We start from the raw sequence: 20,154 nt of genomic DNA on the forward strand, positions 1-20,154 counted from the left end.
ACCTGGCCCCTAGAGTTTTCTTGCGCATTAAAGAACGTGGTCAGGTCAAAGGCGGAGATTTGGTGGTTTCTTGCCGGTTTCCTTATTTCAGCACTTTCAATCTGTTTTCTCACAAACCCACGCACCTTGTCAGGTGTGAATTCCCCTCAATGTTTCAGACCAGCGACCTTTCTTTGGAACTGGAAAATGTTGCAAATATAACAGGTAGGAGGCAGGAGAAACTAAACGACAAGAAGTGATGATGATGCAAAAGTGGGTGGTAGTGGGATAAGCTGAGAAACTAAAGATAGGTCCAACCAAGATGTAAAATCAGCAGCGACTTCTGATGTCTGAGAGAATATTTGAGACTGAGTGTGAGACTGAGTCATAGAGATGTACAGCATGGAAACAAACCCTTCGGTCCAACTCATCCATGCTGACCAGATATCCTAAATTAACCTAGTCCCATTTGCCAGCATTTGTCCCATATCCCTCTAAACCTTTTCTATTCACACACCCATCCAGATGCATGTTAAATGTTGTAATTGTACCAGCCTCCACCACTTCATCTGGCAGCTCATTCCATACACGCACCACCCTCAGCATAAAAATGTTGTCTCTTAGGATCTTTTAGATCTTATCACTCTCACCTTAAATCTATGCTCTCTAGTTTTGCACTGTGCTACCTGGGGGAAAGGTCCTTGTCTATTTACCCTATCCGTGCCCGTCATGATTTTATAAACCTCTGTAAGGTCACCCTTTAGCTTCTGATGCTACAGGAAAATAGCTTCAGCCTATTCAACCTCTCCATATAGCTCAAACCCTCCAACCCTGGCAACATCCTTGTAAATCTTTTCTGAACCCTTTCAAGTTCCACAACATCCTTCCTATATAGTGAGACCAGAATTGAATATGGTATTCCAAAAGTAGCCTAACCAATGTCCCATGTCCAATGTCCTCTACAGTCTCAATATGACCTCTCAATTCCTATACTCAATGCACTGACAAATAAAGGCAAGCATACTAAACACCTTCTTCACTGTCCTGTCTACCTGGGACTCTACTTTCAATGAACCTGCATTCCAAGGTCTCTTTGTTCAACAAAACTCCCCAAGACCTTACCATTAAGTGTATAAGTACTGATTTGCTTTTTCAAAATGCAGCACCTCACATGTAACTAAATTAAACTCCATCACCAATCCTTGGCTCATTGGCCCATCTGATCAAGGTCCTGTGATGCTCTGAGGTAATCTTCTTCACTATCTACTACACCACCAATTTTGGTGTCATCTGCAAACTTACCAACCATACTTCTTTTGTTCACATCTAAATCATTTATTTGAATGATAGTGATACTTGAATTAAAGACTCCACAAATGCAAAAGGCAAAATATCAGGAAATCTTCATCAAGTATTCAGAACTTGATAATTCATATTTTTGTTTGAAACTTTACTTGACACATTATTGAAATGTGTTTGTTTAAAAGTATGTCATCCCAAAAGGGATTTGCGAAGATACCACGCAAGATAAGAATACACTTGGTAAATGTGGGGTGAAATTACCATGGCTAGAGATTTGGTTAACAGACAAGAACCAGAGGATAAGATATTTCTGGGGAGAGGTGGGTTAATGCTATTACTGCAAGAATATTAATCCAGAGACCCAGTTAATGTTCTGGGGAGCTGAAATTCTGGCAAATGGTGGAAAATTCTGGCAAATTCAGTAAAAATCTGTAATTCTGAAGAAGGGTGACTGGACTCGAAATATTAAGTCTGTTTTTCTCTCCACTGATGCTGCCAGAGCTGCTGAGTTTCTCCAGCAATTTTCATGTTTGTCTCAGATTTCCTGCATCTTCAGTTCTTTGTTTTATATTGAGAGTAAAGCACTTATGATCTTTGGCGTAATAAAAGTATTGAGAAAAACAGCAGGGAGGTTAAGCTGAAACTTTCTAAAGCTATGCTTAGGTCCCACTTGGAATATTGTGTGCAATTCTTCTTGTTATACTTCAAAAGATATAAAGGTGCTCAAGAGGGTGTTCAGGAGATTTTTCAGAACATTTCCAAGAATGAGAGGATTTAGTTACAACATTAAAGAAATTGGGGTGGAGGATCTTTTTTGGATCAAAGTAGGAGAGTGAGGAGAGATTTGATCGATGTATATAAGATTATGACAAGCTTAGATAAGGTAGACAAAGAAAGGTGCTTTCCTTTGCTGATGGTACAAGGACGAGGAGTTGCAAATTTAAGGTTTTGCACAAGTAATAGCAGGGAAAATATGAGAAACAACTTTACACAGCAAGGTCCTGGATCCTGCTGTCTATGAGGGTGGAAATGGAAACAATCACTGATTTCAAAAGGAACTTGGATGAACACTTGAAGAGAATAAACATAAAGAACTTTAGGGATCAAGAATTGAATGGACTGCTCCTCAGGGAGCCAGTGTTGTCTCAATGGACCAAATGCATCCTTCTACGTTGTAAAGACTTTATAAATGACAGGCGGCACGGTGGCACAGTGGTTAGCACTGTTGCCTCACAGCGCCAGAGATCTGGGTTCAATTCCCGCCTCAGGTGACTAACTGTGTGGAGTTTGCACGTTCTCCCCGTGTCTGCGTGGGTTTCCTCCAGGTGCTCCGGTTTCCTCCCACAGTCCAAAGATGTGCAGGTTAGGTGAATTGGCCATGCTAAATTGCCCGTAGTGTTAGGTAAGGGGTAAATGTAGGGGTATGCATGGGTTGTGCTTCGGCGGGGCGGTGTGGACTTGTTGGGCTGAAGGGCCTGTTTCCACACTGTAAGTAATCTAATCTAATCTAATGACTCAACTTTATAGTTTATTCAGAGTTATCCCCAATTTTGAAAGAAAAGCAGAGTGCCAAATTTGCAAAGGAATCACTCTTTGTAAACCAATAACATTCAAAATGGAAACTGTTACTTAGTATGAGGGGAATACTGTACTGTTAACACATGCAAATATACAGTGCAGTACTCTGTCCACTTCTCTGGTTAAGCTTTTTTCTGTGCAGCAATATTTCATTCTTGTCCAGTAACCCTCTGACAGAACATATCTTTTTACCATCTCACATGTTTTCTTTGCATTTTCATTTTGTCAGGAAATATCTAAAAGAGCAGGTCTAAGTTATTGTTGTTGCACATCACTGGAGCAAGTGGGACTTGAATGCGGGTCTCCTGGGCCAGAGGTAGGGATACCACCATAGCACCACAAGAGCCCTTAGACCACCACTTTTTTTTTATTGTCCAGAAGTGCTAATACATACAACTAAACAGCATTTTCCACCACCAAATCACCTATGGTACTTCTACCATCAATAATCACTACCATCAATAATCACTATGTTTTCAATTAATCAATTTTGCAAAGCCCAGTTGGCAATGCAAACCATCAAAGGGGAGAGAAAAAATAGGGATAAAGGGAGCGAATTAAATCAAAATTGAGTTGGAGGGGGCAACAAGGTCTCCACCCACTGCAGTGCTCACCTTTCTCGAAAAGCATCAAGAGTGCTCCCTCTCCATTGACGTCTGGGCACAAAGGTAGCTGTGACCCCCTCCACTGCCTGGACTCATAAATGGTTCATCCAGCCAGGCTCAGGAACAGATCCATGAGGAGGTGCCCACACTTCTCCACAACAGATGCCCAAAGGTCAGGAGGGTGGGGCCAATGTACAGCCAGAATATAACAAAAGGTTTTTCAAATAACAAAGGGGGTGTAATCGCCAACAGCCAATATATATATGGACCATGGACTTCACATCATCACAGAATAAACCATTGGGCTGGGAGTCCATGAACCATTGCAATTTGCAGTCACATGAGATTGCAGTGTACAACATCTTCCTCCCTGATCAAAAGAGGGAGGCTTCCTGCATGGAGACCCCTCCATTGGGGATCTTCACCACCCAATGGTAAAAACAGTATGCGCAAATGAGTAGAAGTGAATGGTGTGCAATAGCAGACCAAACAGGGTACCCCTCCACATCAAACAAAAAAACACATAGGACCTTCCCTCAAGTGAATTTTCAGGTTCCTGAGGGAAGTGTTTGAACCTGGGGCCAGTGCAGAATTCTGTCTGAAGAGGGGTATGTGAGGGAGGGAATCTCACCACAGATCTTCAATTGGTGAGCACCACTGTCTTCAGGCGATAGTTGCAAGCTGGACGTACAGTGCTACCCTGCTGGTCAGTTCCTGCAGCAATATTCAGTCCAGGAAATTCAGAGAATCTGAGCCTTTAGGAACACCACTAGTGCATTACAATATCCTTTCTACTGGTAATGTGGTTGACACTATTTTGAAATACCAGACATTTTCTCATCAACTTGTTTAGAGATATTATGGTACACCTCTGGAGCAAGTGTAAACCAGAGATAGGGACATTACCACTGCACCCCAGAGCTCTTAGACTGTGGCTGTTTATTCAGCTTAGTTACCCTAATATATTTCTCCTTATTACGTGGAGGTGCCAGTGTTGGACTGGAGTGGACTGAGTTAAAAATCACACAACATCAGGTGAGAGCCCAACAGGTTTATTCAGAAGTATTAGCATCAGGTATCTGTGGAGGGGGATCATAAGACAGAATTTATAGCTATAAACATTCTGTGTCTTTTGCTCCTACTCCACAGCTACCTGATGAAGGTACAGCACTCCAAAAGCTGGTACTTCCAAATTAACCTGTTGGACTGTAACCTGGTGTTGTGTGATTTTTTTTAACTTAGTTCTTATTAGATTCAGGTCTCCATTACTGACCAATATCGCCACCTGGAGGCCTCAAGTATATCACATTCTATTGCAAATATTTTAACATTGGATAAAATAATCATCTGTCAGAAAACGAGTGGTGCCCCAAAAAACAGAAAAATCATATTGTTTGAACTGGTTTGAACCTAATTGTGAATATGTGAAAATGTGTGTTGGTATGAGGAGGGGAAATGAAGTTCTCTGCTCTCATGTTCACACAGAGGGTGGTACGTGTATGGAATGAGCTGCCAGAGGAAGTGGTGGAGGCTGGTACAATTGCAACATTTAAAAGGCATTTGGACGGGTATATGAATAGGAAGGATTTAGAGGGATATGGGCCGGGTGCTGGCAGGTGGGACTAGATTGGGTTGGGATATCTAGTTGGCACGGACGGGTTGGACCGAAGGGTCTGTTTCCATGCTGTATATCTCTATGATTCTATGAACCCCTTTCAGCTCCCATCATTCCCAACAATGTAGATTTCATACAATTTCAGATTTTTCCCTTGTTGGCAAACTGAAGAAAACTGGATTCAGAACACAAGATTATTTTGTCAAAATGACTGCAAGACTATTTAAACTTTCTGTTACTTACGTGCAAACTTCAGGAGGGGAAAAGATATTCAGTTAAACTCTGAAATGGAAAGTTGCTCTCCAAGTTGCACTATTCCATCGTGAGAATGGCAATACAGTGTTTACCTTAGCATTGATAGACAGTAAATAGCTATTTTGTGAAGTAGGTAGAAAGTCCAAATGCTGTCTATTCAGCCATTTTAATGCCATGATACATAACTCACCTTTGTCATTCTGGCAACTACTTCAATGACCTATTACAAGCATAGTCTCATCCATTCAGGTTCTCGTTGCTGTTGCATATTTTAACCGTACCAACATTGCAAATAAAACATTTATCTTCTTTTTTTCTCTCTTTGAACATATTTTGGCATTGAATTCTCCACCGTAATTTGTACTTCCTAATTCTCAGTCCTTATGCTGTTATTTTCACAATTAGTGTCATAGAGGTCTACACCATGGATACAGGCCATTTGGCCCATCTTTCCCATGCCACCCAGTTTTCACAATTAAAGTAGTCCCATTTTCCTGTATTTGATACACATCCTTCCATACCTAGCCCATCCATGCAGCCTTCTAAATGTTTCTTAAATGACATCACTGGACTCACTTCCACCACTACCTCTGGCAGCAAGGTCCAGACACTCACCACCCTCTGTGTTAAATAAATTGCCCTTTTGGACTCTTGTATCACTTGCCTCTCATCTTAAATCTATGCCCTCAAGTTTTAGACTCCCCTATCATGGCGAAAAGCTGTTGGCTATCTATCTTAGCTATGCCTCTCATGATTTTATGGACCTCTATAAGATCACCTTTCAGTCTCTTACACTTCAGGAAAAAAAAAGTCACAGCCTAACCAACCTCTTTATAACTTAAACCTTCCAGTCCAGGTAGCATCTTAGTAAATCTTTTCTGCATTCTTTCTAGTCTAATCATATCCTCTCTGTGGTAGGGTGACCAGAACTGCATGCAGTAATCCACACGTGGCCTTACCAACATCTTGTACAACTGCAACAAGATGTCCCAACTCCTATACTTAATGCTCTGATTGATGAAAGCAAGCTTGTTGAAAACCTTTTTCGTCATCCTGTAACTCCTCTTTCAAGGAGCTACAACACTGTACCCCTCGATCTCTTTCTCCTATAAAACTCCCCAGGGCCCTACCATCAACTAAGTAAGTTCTCCCCTGATTTAACCCATCAAATACAATACCTTGCATTTATCTAAATTAAACTCTATCTGCCATTCCTCAGCCCACTGGCCCAGTTGATCAAAATCTCACTTCATTCCCAGATAACCTTGTTCACTGTCCACTGAACCGCCAATCTTGGTGTCATACACAAACTTACCAATCATACCTCCTAAATTCTCATCCAAATCATTTATATAAATGACAAATATCCAGCACTGATCCCTGTGGCATACCACTGGTTACAGGCCTCCAGTTTGAATAACAATGCTAACTCACCACCCTCTTTCTTTTACCTTCAAGCCAATTTTGAATCCAGTTGGCTAGCTCTCCCTGGATCCTGTGAGATTTAACCTTACTCACAACCTACCATGCGGTTCCTTGCCAAAAGTTTTGCTAGAGTCCATGTAGATGACATCTACCACACTGCCTTCATTCACTTTCTTGGTCCCCCCTCAAAAAACTCAATCAAATTCGTGAGACCTGATATCCCACGCACAAAGTCATACTGACTATCCCAGACGAGTCTCTGCCTCTTCAAATGCTGGTAAATCCTATCACTCAGAATCCTGTCTAACAATGTATCTACTACAGACATTAGGCTCACCAGTCTGTAGTTCCCAGGCATTTCCCTGCAGCCTTTCTCAAACAATATTAGCCACCTCCAATCTTCAGGCACTTCACCCGGGGATGTCAATGATACAAATATCTCTGCTAGCGGCCCTGCAATTTTCTCCCACAAAGTCTTGGGTTATATTGCATCTGGTCCCAGGGATTTACCTAACTTAATGTGTTTTAAGACTTGCAGCATCTCCTTTTCTGTATCATGGACTCTTTTTAAGACATTACTATTTATTTCCCCAAATTCCCTTAGCATCCATGTCTTTCTCAATGGTAAATACTTCTTTAATTTGATTGGGTAAGGTTTACTGATCATATAGTTCCCAGATTCACTATTTGATTTTCAGCTCACATTCAGTAATTTGCTGCATAAATTTTAAACAAATCTATATTTGCGAGGGCCTATCTAAATAAAGGCAGATGCTTTGAATCAACTGGAGGACCTTTCTGTATATTCATACTGAAGCAGATTACTACAGATAAAAGAAATTGGAAATTAAAAAAAAACACTAGAAACATTCAGCAGGCCCAGCAGCATTTTTTAATATGTTTTAATTCTTGTCTCCAGTTTTCTCAAGAACAGAAAATATGATAAAGTATCTGTGCGTTTCTTTTGAGCCTAACCAAAGGAGGGATATTTAGAAATTGAAGGGCACGTGAAAAAGTTTTTGTACGAAAATGTAATTTCCAAGCACATTGGCACCTCTACTGTTTGTAATATTGGTTAGGATCAATAGTAGGGTGTCAATGTACACCACTGTAAAAAAAGCTGTTTATTTTCCATATCTTGGCCCTCTTCTCGCAGAATGGCAAGGGGCACTAGAAGATTTGCATGATGCTTAACAGCTTGTTGAACAGCATCATGAGCGCCCCTCCCATGAATAATAAGCCCTGGAATGCAACTTGAAACCAAGCTTTTAACTTCAGAGACAGGAACTCAAAGTCAACATTGAAATTTACATTTTTAGTGATTATGTTCTATTTTTAAAAATTCAAAAACATGGTTGTTATAAATGTATATTCTTATGTTTCTAAAATAGTTATAGAAAGGATACAAGAAAGGTTTCTTGCTGTAAAGGTTTCTGTTGTTAATCTATAAAATGTGGCTAATTCAATATTTTACTATTATTTAGATCAGATGAAATGAAAAATAACGTATCTGCCTTTCAATCAACTCATGCAGTTAATCACAGTCCAGTCTGATAGTGTCCTTTCCAAATTGCTAAACACAAGTTCAGAGGCAGGAGCATTGATGATAAATGTACCCATGCACCCCAAATGTGGAAGGCCTCAGAGGCTTAAACTCTATAAGATGCTAAATGCAACCCTACCACAACATTTTCATGGCAAGCCAGTAAGGCATGAAGATTTTTATTTGACAAGTGCTGTTGGTGACACTTCATTAGGATACAGGCTCACATAGTGCAACTGGCACCCTGTCAATGGAGGCTGTCAAGGCTTTGGAAACCACGCAGTGCAAGAAAGGCAGATGACTCTAGAAATGAAGTGCATTTACAGCTCTCCTTGTAAGCCTGATGGAACTGTAATACTCTCTCCAGTCCATCAAGTAAACCTTAAGGCTTCATTCTGCCAATTACCAAATTTCTCTCTTCCTCCCCTGCAATCAGTAGCCAATGCTCCACTCTCCAATCTGTATTCGCTCCTGTCCTTGACCCCACTGAGATCACAGCCAGTTCATATCTTGACCACCTTCTGATTGCCAGGGACTATTCCAAAGGAATACCAGCTGCAGATTTCTCACCCAGCTGCCAGGCAGCTCATCTATTGGACTGGTTACAAAGTTGGAAATGGAGGAATAATTATAATGTTTAATTACAATATAATAATTAGTTTCAAATCCAGCTAACACCCTGTGTCCCCTTCCATGTTAGCTATTTCATTATTTGCTGTCTCCTCCACTCCCTCCTGACTCCCTGCAAACATCTATGCAATATTCCCAGGCAAAGACTTTTTTTTCATTTTTACTTGGTCTTTTAGAGCTGTAGAACAAACACAGCAGTTTGTTTACAGAAGCCAAGTACTGAAAGGACTGGAAATCTGAAATAGAACCAGAAGTTACTGGAAATATCTAGCAAGACCGGCAGCAACTGTGGAGAGAGCAACAGAAAGGTTGGCATTGACGCTAGAGCCTGTAGATTCGTGGGGAGCTCTGGAGGATCAGATAGATCCTCTGGCTGGAGAATCTTACTGGCAATGGAATCAGAAAACTTACACGCACCAAGGAGGTTGGTGGCAAAATCAAACATGTAAAGGCCATATTAAAGACTATTTTACCAAACTGTTGCCTTTTTCCCATGAAGCTCCCTGACACTAGCTTCCTGGCTAGGGTGGATAGCTTTCGAAAGCCATAGAAAGGGCTGCAGGCAAGGAATGCAGCATGTGTGGTCCCATCGATTTCCTTGAGAGGTTACCCTTTCATCAGTGGCTTTTCAGAATTTTTATTTTAATTCTTCTGCAAACGCCTGAGATCATAGCTGGGACTCAGCAGCCTCCACAACATCCCAGTGGCAATGCTGAGGCTTCTGGCTCCGTGATGGATCTCAACATTTTGGGTACCATAAAAGGTGGTAGGTGTAAGGAAATCGTAGATATTCCTGAAATTCTAGGATATGCTCGGTTTCCCATTGTAGTGCAAGGAACCACCCTCTGAAATGCAGCATGAACTGCTTTCACTGCTACTGGCATCCTTTTCTGCTTGAAAATGTGTTGCTGGAAAAGCGCAGCAGGTCAGGCAGCAACCAAGGAACAGGAGAATCGACGTTTCGGGCATCAGCCCTTGCTGATGCCCGAAACATCGATTCTCCTGTTCCTTGGATGCTGCCTGACCTGCTGCGCTTTTCCAGCAACACATTTTCAACTCTGATCTCCAGCATCTTCAGTCCTCACTTTCTCCTCCATCTGCTGCTTCTATGGATTTCCTGGTGAAGTTGTGGCCAAAGACCATGGAAAATGTTTGCAGAATTTCAAGAATACATTTTCTGTTGTGGGGTAGACCCTAGTATTCAAAGGCGACAAAACTTCAGTGGGTTCATCCTCTTGATTCCGCTCCCTAGGATTCTTTTCCTCCTCTGCCGGTCTCCCTGAATCCAATATAAACCTAAGCCATTTCCCCGAGGAATGAGTATCAGTCATATGGTGAGATCACAGCAAGATTCCCACTTCCAAGAGGAAGTTGCTCAGTCGCAGTGTATAAAATCTCAGACGTGCTACAGTGAGGATATTTCAGTAGCAAAGTGTTTGATGGCAGACTAGACAGAGGAAGCTACCTCAATTTTCATTGTCCCCCTAAAAAAACACAAGTCCTTTAGCATGGTTTATTGAGGCTTCATTTTATATGGCGATCCTGGGAAGTGGTGTTAAATAGGGATGGGAGGGAAATCTCACATATTTCTATTTCTATGTAACAGCATTCCTGATTGAGCAATGTTAAAAATCACACAACACCAGGTTATAGTCCAACAGGCTTATTTGGAAGTACTAGCTTTCAGAGCTCTGCTCCATCGTGAGCGATGGCTGTAGATTTGATCTTGATAAGGGAAGCGGGTGAAGTGTAGTCAAGTACCTGCCTTTTCTCTTTTTCACTTGCAAGTTTCAGGCAAGAGTATGGAAAAAAAAATCATCAATTTTTAATATTAAGAAATAGCCTGGTTTTGTATTGAAACTTTGTTAAGAAGAATCTAGTTACTTTGGAGTAATGAGATATATTTTTTGAAAAACCGCTTATGACTATATCTTTTTCACTGTATCATGAAAAACAAATGCAACAAAAAAAACGAACACTTTTAATATTGTAAAGTATGGGGGAATTTTGCTAAGGGACTGCCACACATTCATTCTCTCCACCAATGATAAACAGGAACAGTATCAATTACAAAACATATTGCAGTAACTCACCAAGGTTCCTTCGACAGTCTAAACCCATGACTTCTGCCACCTAGAAGGGCAAGGGTAATGGATGTGTGGAGACACAGTCACTTCCAAGCCACAGCCCATCCTGAATTGGAATTTATCACTGTTCCTTCATCAGTCAAAAACCTGGAACACCCTCCCCCTAACAACACGAGTCTCTCTGCAACTCAAATCCAGGGTTTCAAAGTAGACATTAGCAAAGCCTTTCACAAAGTTCTGTATGGTAGATTCAGGATGAGATTGCCAATTGGATACAAAGTTGGCTTGACAGTAGGAGACAGAGGGTGATGATGGAGGGTTGTTTTTTAGACTGGAGCCCTATGAATAGCAGGGTTTCATAGGGAACATGCTGAGTCCACTCTTGTTTGTCATTTACATAAATGATTTGTGTGAGAATATGGGAGGCATGGTTAGTAAGTTGGTGGATGACACCAAAGTTGGTGATATAGTGGATAATGAAGAAGGTTATCTACGATTACAAAGAGATTTTCATCAATTGGTTTAATGGGCTGAGGAGTGGCAGATTTAATTTGGATAAATGTGAGGTATTGCATTTTGGTAAAATAAACAAGGGCAGAACTTATACAATTAATGGTGGGGCCCTGTGTAGAATTGTAGAACAGAGAGTCCTAGAGGTTCAGTTACATAGTTCTTTGAAACTTGTGTCACAGGTAGATCGGGTGATTAAGAAGGTGTTTAGCTTTCATTGCTCATACCTTTGAATATAGGGGTTGGGACATAATGCTGAGGTTGTACAGGACATTGTTGAGGTTTTTCTGGAGTGTTGTGTTGAGTTCTGGTTGGCTCTTTTGTAGGAAGGATATTATTAAATTGGAGAGGATTCAGAAAAGATTTCATGGAATATTGCCATGTTTGGAAGGTTTGAGTTATAAAAATAGGCTGGATACGCTGGGACTTGATTCACTAGAGTATAGGAGGCTGAGCAGTGACCTTATAGAGGTTTATAAAATCATGGAGGACATAAATAAGATGAATAGCTAAAGTCTTTTCCCTATGTTGGGGGAGTTCAAAACTAGTGGGCATATTTTTAAGGTGAGTGAAGAAATAATTAAAAAGGATGTGAGAGACAACCTTTTTATATAGAGTGGTTCTTGCGTGGAATGAACTGCCAGAGAAAGTGATAGGTGCAGGTACAGTTACAATGTTTAAAAGACATTTGGACAGGTACATCAGTAGGAAATGTTTGGCATGAATTGGGCCAAACAGGTGGGACTAGTTCAGTTTGGGAATGTGATTCGCATAGACTTAGTTGGACTGAAAGGTCTGTTTCCATGCTGTATGACTCTGAGGCAGCTTCACACCACCATCTCAAAGACAGTTAGGAATGGGCAATAAATCAAAGTTTTGCTAGCAACCCCCACATAAATGATTAAAAGTAAATAAAAAACTCAAAGGAAAAATAGGCAGTAAGTCAGTTGATGAGACATTACTCAAAGAGATTCAATTTAAGTAGAGAGGGAGTCCACAGGTTCTAGGAGACAACGCAAGACAGCGCAAGCAGACTGGCATTGGAGTGCTCCAGCTAGTGACATTACATCTATGGAGAAGGTGGCATTGGTATAGCCAGGCTGGCAACTCATTAGGAAGTTGGTGATGGTGGGCTGGGAAACAGGCTATCTCCTTCCATCCAACCACCATAATAGAAATGGAGCACCCTTCTCTTCAGTTTATTCCATTCCCATATGTAAGCCCTCAGGACCTACAGTTGCTCTGCAGAAATGCTGTCAACAGAGGAGAACATTCTTTAACAAATTCTCAGTCCTCTCGCAGAATCAGTCAAGAATGAGCAACTTCAGAACACCAGTATAATATTGACAGCCTCAGAACGCCAATATAATGTTGGCATCCCCTTTGAGAAGGAAGATATATTTCAAGGCACCACCATCACATGAGACAAACAAATTCTTCACCAATGCAGGAGTACACATCGTGTCTGGAGTTTCACGTCAGTTTACGATGGGTGGCACAGGGTAAGTAACACCTCACATCTACAAGGCAGACCAACACAGATGAGTGCAGTGCTCTTCAGCAGATGGAGGACAGACACAGATATGTTCAACTTGGAGCTGAATCAAAATCTCAGGCTTAACCCAGACGGCATGTCTTTCTGAAGCAGTAGTGGGAGATGTGTGCTCAAATGTAGGAGTTCTCTGAACTGTAGGAAGCCATTGGCAGAGAATGGAGGAGTCCAACTATAAGATTTCTTTCACTATGATACACATACATGAGCTTATTTACTGAGAGTGAGGCAACCTCACGGAGAGCTGTAGGAGCGGCTAGAGCTGAGTGTGTTGAGATACACTGATGTAAGCCAAATTCTCATTGAGTATTGACTGTTCAATGGCACTGATGGCACAAAGTCCCATGGAGTACCTGCTAATTTTACATGAGTTGGTGACTCTCTCAGCTGTTTACATGCTTCACTAAAGGATTTGGGCAGACAAGAATGAAGTTAGGGCACCATGAGCTGCCCCTTGGCTTCTTTAACTGAGAAACCATTTGCATAGCAAGCCCGAAGCTGCCTTGCATCAACTTGGATGGGGCATTCTACAGAGATACCGGCACCACAAAACCAGGGACAGCATCACAAACATTACAGCCACACATAGATTCACATATGAACAACTTACCTCTACTTTAGTCACAATCTCAAGAAGAGCAATCTCAAAGGGGTAGCTAGCAGAACGTGTCATGTTGATAGTCCCACTCGTGTCACACTTGAGTGACTTGTGCTATGTTGTTTTTATTACTTATTACTGAATGTAGTTAAATGGATCTTGAATGAACCCAAACTCCCATGATTCTGATGTTTTAATGGAATTAAAGCACTAGAATGAAATGGATGTTTGGGACCACTGTGTGACTAGATGTGACTTGACTTTCAGGCACTGTTGCAGAAAAGGGAATATCTCATCATCTCCACCATGGAAATGCTGGATCGTTGTGGGAAAGATGAGGTTGTGATCCATATGGAGTTAAGAAGGGAGGTGTCCTCATGAGGAGTCTGCCACTATTACTGCAGCTTGGGATGTCCTGTCATCCCAGTCAAGGAATTAACCCATTGGAAGGTGATGCAGGAACATCTTGTTCCATCATTTTGTCCTTTGCCTCCAGAGTGTTTCATTGACTACATCGCGCCCCCTCCAAAGTAACATTGTTGTGGAGGGCTATGCTGTGATGAATGCACACCATCCTGTGAATAACCCTTGGGGTTTCTTCACAACTGCTTCAAACACTAGAACTACATTTTCAGGAGTCTGATGGCTTGCTCTCTAGTATTCACTATGCTGAGATAACAGCTAATTAATGTATCTGTTATAGGTTTGTGCATTGGTGTTAACATCCATTTCTTCAACAGTTCATCTTCATCCTTTAGCAATGATCCATATATTCCCAATAGCCTCAAGATGGAAGTCATGAAACCAGATAGGAAATTGTGTATACCTCCATAAAATATTTGTGGTAGTCACACACCACTACTGGACAATGAGGGAACAGAAGCTCTGGTTGCTCCATTCAGATTGATGGCCACATGGGTGCAGTTGCTAAACCCCTGCACCTGTGAAAATGCCGCCATGGAGGTAAAGTCCACAGTCTGTGCAGTCCCTGCAGTTTGGAACTCTTTATACTCAGTACCATCTCATTAGACACCCATCACTTTACTGTTGCCATGGTCAGTGGCTACTTGTGAGTTGCCACATGGAACCACCTCCACTCCTTCAAACAACATAGGACAAAGAAGTTCAAGACTACATAATTGCTGGCAATGTGTGAACACGCAACTGGTGAGACTTAAGCTCCACTTTCATAATGGTACATGAATCATCAATAACCTTGCCTGGCCCAGCATCTGATGCTACTACACTTCCAATATGTTCAGCAGAGTCTAAAGCTGGTAGACTTTATTGGGAGTATATTCTCTCCCTTCTCCTTGTGCATCACCTCAGTGTCCTTAAGTACAAGCTCTGTGTTACTGAGCCCATAACTAGAGATGGGCACCTTGTCATCAGTTGCATTGCCTGGGTACACCTCCTATGAACCACTATTCCCTCTCAGTAAATTCCCTCACAATTTATCCAGTGTTTGCCATTAAAATGCTCAGTGACCCCTGTTCATGGATTTGCCACCATGTCTCAACAAATGAGCTGCTCTGTTCTTCATTCTCTTTCTAATCAACATTAGGAAAAGCTCCAGTGTCCATGACTGACTCCTTGCTGCGGTGTTCCTTCCTCTTCAGAGACGTCCTCGTGACCCTGAATATTTCTTGTGCTTCCTTTTCAAAATCTTCATCTGAACTTCAACAAGCTCTGCAATTGGCCTGATTGCATGTTCCATTAATCATCTGCCATTTTTGGGCAGGTTGCCACTATCTGCCCCTCCACCAGAAATGCTGAGAAGCAGAAACTGCAGATGGAAGCTATCACACTGCTTTGTAATCCAATTTTGCCAACACGCCCGCCTCCGATCCTGCCACCAACTGTTACAAAAATTCAGTCCATTAATCACAGGAGACGATATTTTATTCCCTGTTTGACTTAAAATTCTTTGGTTAGTTATTGCCATTTTCTGATTACCTTTCCTCATCTTTCAGTTCAAAATAGGTAAATGATGTGATTTATACTAAACCTCCTGTTGCAAACTACTACAGTTGTTTTGAAAGAAACATTCTCACACCGACCTGCACAAATTTTCAGAGATCACACATTGCTTCATTGTGTGTTCTTCAGTCCCAACAAATTCCAATACTGGAATGCTAAATAAATGGCAGTAACATTGCCATCACTGTAACACTGAAAAGGAACATTCACAAACAGTTATAGCTCTGAGACAAATGAGCAAAATGCCACAAATGTTCCAAGTTTAATAAATATTAAAAATAAAGGTTCTAACTCTTATATACAAATAATGTACAAAAGAGACTCTTTAGTGGAACTGCTGTAGAAATTGTAAGTGTAATTGGGGCAGGTGATGTTATTCATACATACAGGAATTAGCCCAGTAGAGCTGCTACTTAATGAAGAAAAATACACATGCCATGAAGCAAGATTAAAGCATTGGAACAAAACTTATAAACCAACTTTACATTTTAAAGTAGAATGTCTGCATTCAATATGTAATAAAACAAATGTCATAAAATAAAGTGAAGCACACATTTTGTCACACATGTTCTTAATTGGGAATAACAAACCCAGTCTAGGGTTATGAAAAATATTACAAAGTATGTAATTTGTAAAGTAGTCAGAATGAGAACTTTGTGAAATTGGAAGCACCACTTGATTGGACTAATGGATTTCAGGGGCTGAATATTTTCAATGTTAGGTGATATCTGTAACTTGGAACTGAAATGTTCTGTTTTTCCAGAGGATTCTGAAATTCTTGTTGTTTTAAGACAACAGAAAACCATTAAGTCCATACCTGACCATCATGCTGTAACTGCACATATCAACCAGTATCTGAAGGAAAAAATAGGCTTACATTTCAAAGGGGTGTAGTGATTTAGAATCTGAATTTAGAATCCCACCTGAATCACTGGACCACATATTTTGAGAAATCAGGACATCATCACCTAATCATAAAATCACTGCCTGGGTGTGTCTGATTGATCAATAGAAGCAGACAAGATTTCTGGTGATTTTGTGATATTAGCTTAGCTTTAGCTTTTCAGAATTTGATGGACCGATGTTCACCACTTCTATATTGTTAAAACATTTACCTTGAGAGAATAATGTAGGACCAAGTAATCATAATTTCTGTTGAACGATACATAACATTAGTTTCACTGATATATGTGTTGAACGCAGGAACAAGGAACCTATGATTGCATGATTTGCTATTTCTTTATTACTATCATTATTATTTTATTGTTCTGAACTTAGAGGAGGGATTAAACAGAATTAAGATGACCAGGACAGATATCATATGACAATAATGGAAGGTATGGCAAATTAGATCACCCAAATGGTTGACTTAAACAGGCGAGAAAGTGTTCTGGAGTACAGCTGTTAGAAACATTCACTATAATATATGAAAGGTACAAAACAAATACTGTGATAGGTCTAACACATTAAGCACTGAAGATTAATTTCCTTTCAAAGTTAAAATAACTTAAGTGGTTATCTCTATGAAGCCAAATCCAATGGCAGAAGAAATAAATCTGACAAATGAAGATGTTTCTGGGTCAATTCAAATTTGAAGTTTAGCATTATATAGAAACATATTAACTATGCAAATCACAATGGGTGTGTCCTCCAGCCGCCATACTTCATTCTAGATGTTTTAGGTTGCGACAGGAATTCCTTTACTTTCTTAACGATTGTAGAATTAGGCTTTGGTAACAAGAAGAACAGGTTTGTAAAAGTGTTATTTTGTAAAAGTAAATAGTGCAAATTAATTATTCTGTGGTTCTATCCTTGTGTAAACGTAAAAGATATTTTTGCAGATTTTACTTGACCTGCAATTTCTTCAGATTGAGGATTATCTACAGGAACTTCAGCACCATATTTTCCCAAATCTTAAAGATTCTAAGAACACAGCTTCAAAAGCAAAACCTGCATAACATGCTGGCAATGTTTGACTGTTTACAACATTGCAAGTAATCTTTATTTTCAACACAATCTCTCAGTCAGGAGCTGAACTAGAACCTGAGGAGATTATGTCCCTGTTAGGTACAATAAGGCCCTAAGAGGAATAAATCATATGTGCCATTAATACAGTACATTGGTATTTTGGGAATGTTCAGCACCAATCTTTCAGGAAATTTACTGCAATTTACAAAGAAATTATTTTGGTGCAAATGCTACATTAAGTGCAATTATAGTGCAGCAACGAGCTATATGGAGGAAGTCAAAGGGAATCCTTGGTTGGTAACACCAAACCACTCACAATGAAGGTGTATGTGTGTATCTATATGCGTCTGAGAGAAGCCTGGCAAAGCTGAGAGACATAAGCTCCATGCTGACTTTTTATAAGGTAGATTACTAAAGTTAAAGTGTTTGCATTATAACTGTGTTAACACTGCTAAAATAAATCATGCCATTCATTTCTAGTCCAGTTTCTGTCATATGGCGAGTGAAGCATTTTATAACATTCTTCTTTGGCTTTCTGTTGACAGATGTTCCACACTCATATCTTTCGGTGAGGTAAACGGTTATTCTTTACAGAAGAAACTGTTTTTTCTGAGGAATTGTTCAGCATCTCTTTTATCTTCTGATCAAGCAGGAACTGGAGTCTGTGGTTGCTGACTATATTTGGCCGTGTTGGAATTATAAATTTATGTTGTTTTTTTTTACTATTACCTTTTTCTCTCTTGTGTGCCTGTCCAACTGCATTTTTCTGAACACTCTCTTTTGTTCCATTTACTTTGTGAGAGGTAACAACCCTTGGCTTCTTTGTGGTCTCAGGTAGTATGGTTGGTTTAATCTGCTTCTGGGATTCAGTGTCATTGGTCTTGTTTGAAAGCTGTTGAGATAGTGAATTGCAGTACTTGCAACAGAGCTTGTGGTAGCCAGGAATAGAGCAATATCTGGAAAGTACTTCCATACGGCAGAAGATTGACTTGTCCCCATGACAAATTGCTTCTGCGAAGATATTAAGGTGAAAAGAAAATTAGAACTGGAAAGAATATATTGCCATCAATTAACAGGTTAAAGCTTTTTTTTTGTAGCTGATTTGGACAACGTATGCTCACTGATACAGTTTCTTGATATTTAATAAAGAGATAGGTGTTTTAATAGTGAGATAATGAGTCCAATTAATCAAGAAAGTAAATGAAAATGTTCTAGTTAGCCATGTTATAACTGTTAAAACGAATCTTCAAGTTCTGCAGTCATAGATCTGAACCATTCCGAAGATCTTGCTTGCATTTTTATCAGATAAACTGGTTTAAAATTTATAAATTGCAAAATACACTTGTTTTGAAGTTTATTCACTGAATTCACATGAGGCTTGATCTTCTCTCAAGAAGAACTGAAACTGACTGCATCCTTTGGTTACTGATTGGTGAGCTGCTTCAGTCAGACAATAGCATAATATTTTCTTTTAAGATTGATGCTTTTCTTTTGGCTCTTTCTACCCAGATTTCCAAGTTTGTACAAAGTGAAAACTACAGGCTTTATTCGCAAATATTTTGTTTCCTCAGAGGCCAAACTAAATACAACAGTCCCCATTTGCTTAGAAAAATGCCTTTTTAATCCAGAATATTTGTACTAGAATCTTTTCTGTAATGCCTGGAACTGAGCTCAGATGATAAATGCTGTTGGGGACTTATAATGAATAAGTCCAATTGAATGTCTGTAGTCAAGGTTGGAATAATTACTAAGTTACTAAGCACAAGGGAAAGGTTGTTCAACATTGAATGCAAAAAAAAGGGAAAAGAGTAAAAATACTGGAATTTTCCAATGATTACCTGATACCTCTCTTTTGTTTAAAAAAAATCAAAATATAGACAATGTTTTATTTCTTGACATAAGTTATTGTTTATTTGCAGAAACTAATGACAAACTGGAGGAACACAAGTCCCCAGATCTCCATCGGTAAGAAAATGCATCTGAATGTACAAGATCACAGTTAACTTGGTAAACACTGTCACCAATCTTACAAAAAAATCTAGAAGTGAACGCTGAAAACTGAAATGGTACATCCTCACAGTTTTGTTAAATGTTTACTAAATATCAATAAATTATCCCTGAAAAAACAAAGTGCATACAGATGTAGTACACATTACTGAGTACCATATTGCACTGTCTGGAGCCATTGAACATGGTTAATTTAATCGTTCTGACTTTAAAAGAATTAACAGTCGAGTGCATTTGTACAAACACCAATTATGTAACATATAACACTTTTCAGTGCAATAGCTGTAGCTCATCAGTTCTCCTTGTTCATAAGATTTAGCACACATCCTAAAAATTCCACAAAAATACTTACAACAAAAGCTGATTATGTGATCACATAACAATGACATGGTCAAAGTGTTTTCACTTTTTCCTCTCAAACTAACATTTTCATTGGTTAAAGGTTCTTTTTTGTACTTACATGTTAACATTCATTTTCCAAACTATAATAAGTAAAATGTTGCACTTTTAAATTTAATCT

General features: G+C 39.9%; 1 protein-coding gene across 1 annotated transcript in view; it reads right to left on the reverse strand.

The window, feature by feature from the left end:
* Window positions 1-15,994: 15,994 nt before the first annotated feature.
* LOC140492085 (A disintegrin and metalloproteinase with thrombospondin motifs 2-like) overlaps window positions 15,995-20,154 on the reverse strand; it is a 240,277-nt gene continuing 236,117 nt past the window's right edge. Inside the window, exon 22 of the mRNA XM_072590792.1 lies at window positions 15,995-18,638. Coding sequence (XP_072446893.1) covers window positions 18,184-18,638 — 455 coding nt within the window. The 3' untranslated portion in view covers window positions 15,995-18,183. The remainder of the gene's footprint in view (window positions 18,639-20,154) is intronic.

This window comes from Chiloscyllium punctatum, chromosome 20 (genome assembly GCF_047496795.1).
Source record: "Chiloscyllium punctatum isolate Juve2018m chromosome 20, sChiPun1.3, whole genome shotgun sequence".
Lineage (NCBI taxonomy): Eukaryota > Metazoa > Chordata > Chondrichthyes > Orectolobiformes > Hemiscylliidae > Chiloscyllium > Chiloscyllium punctatum.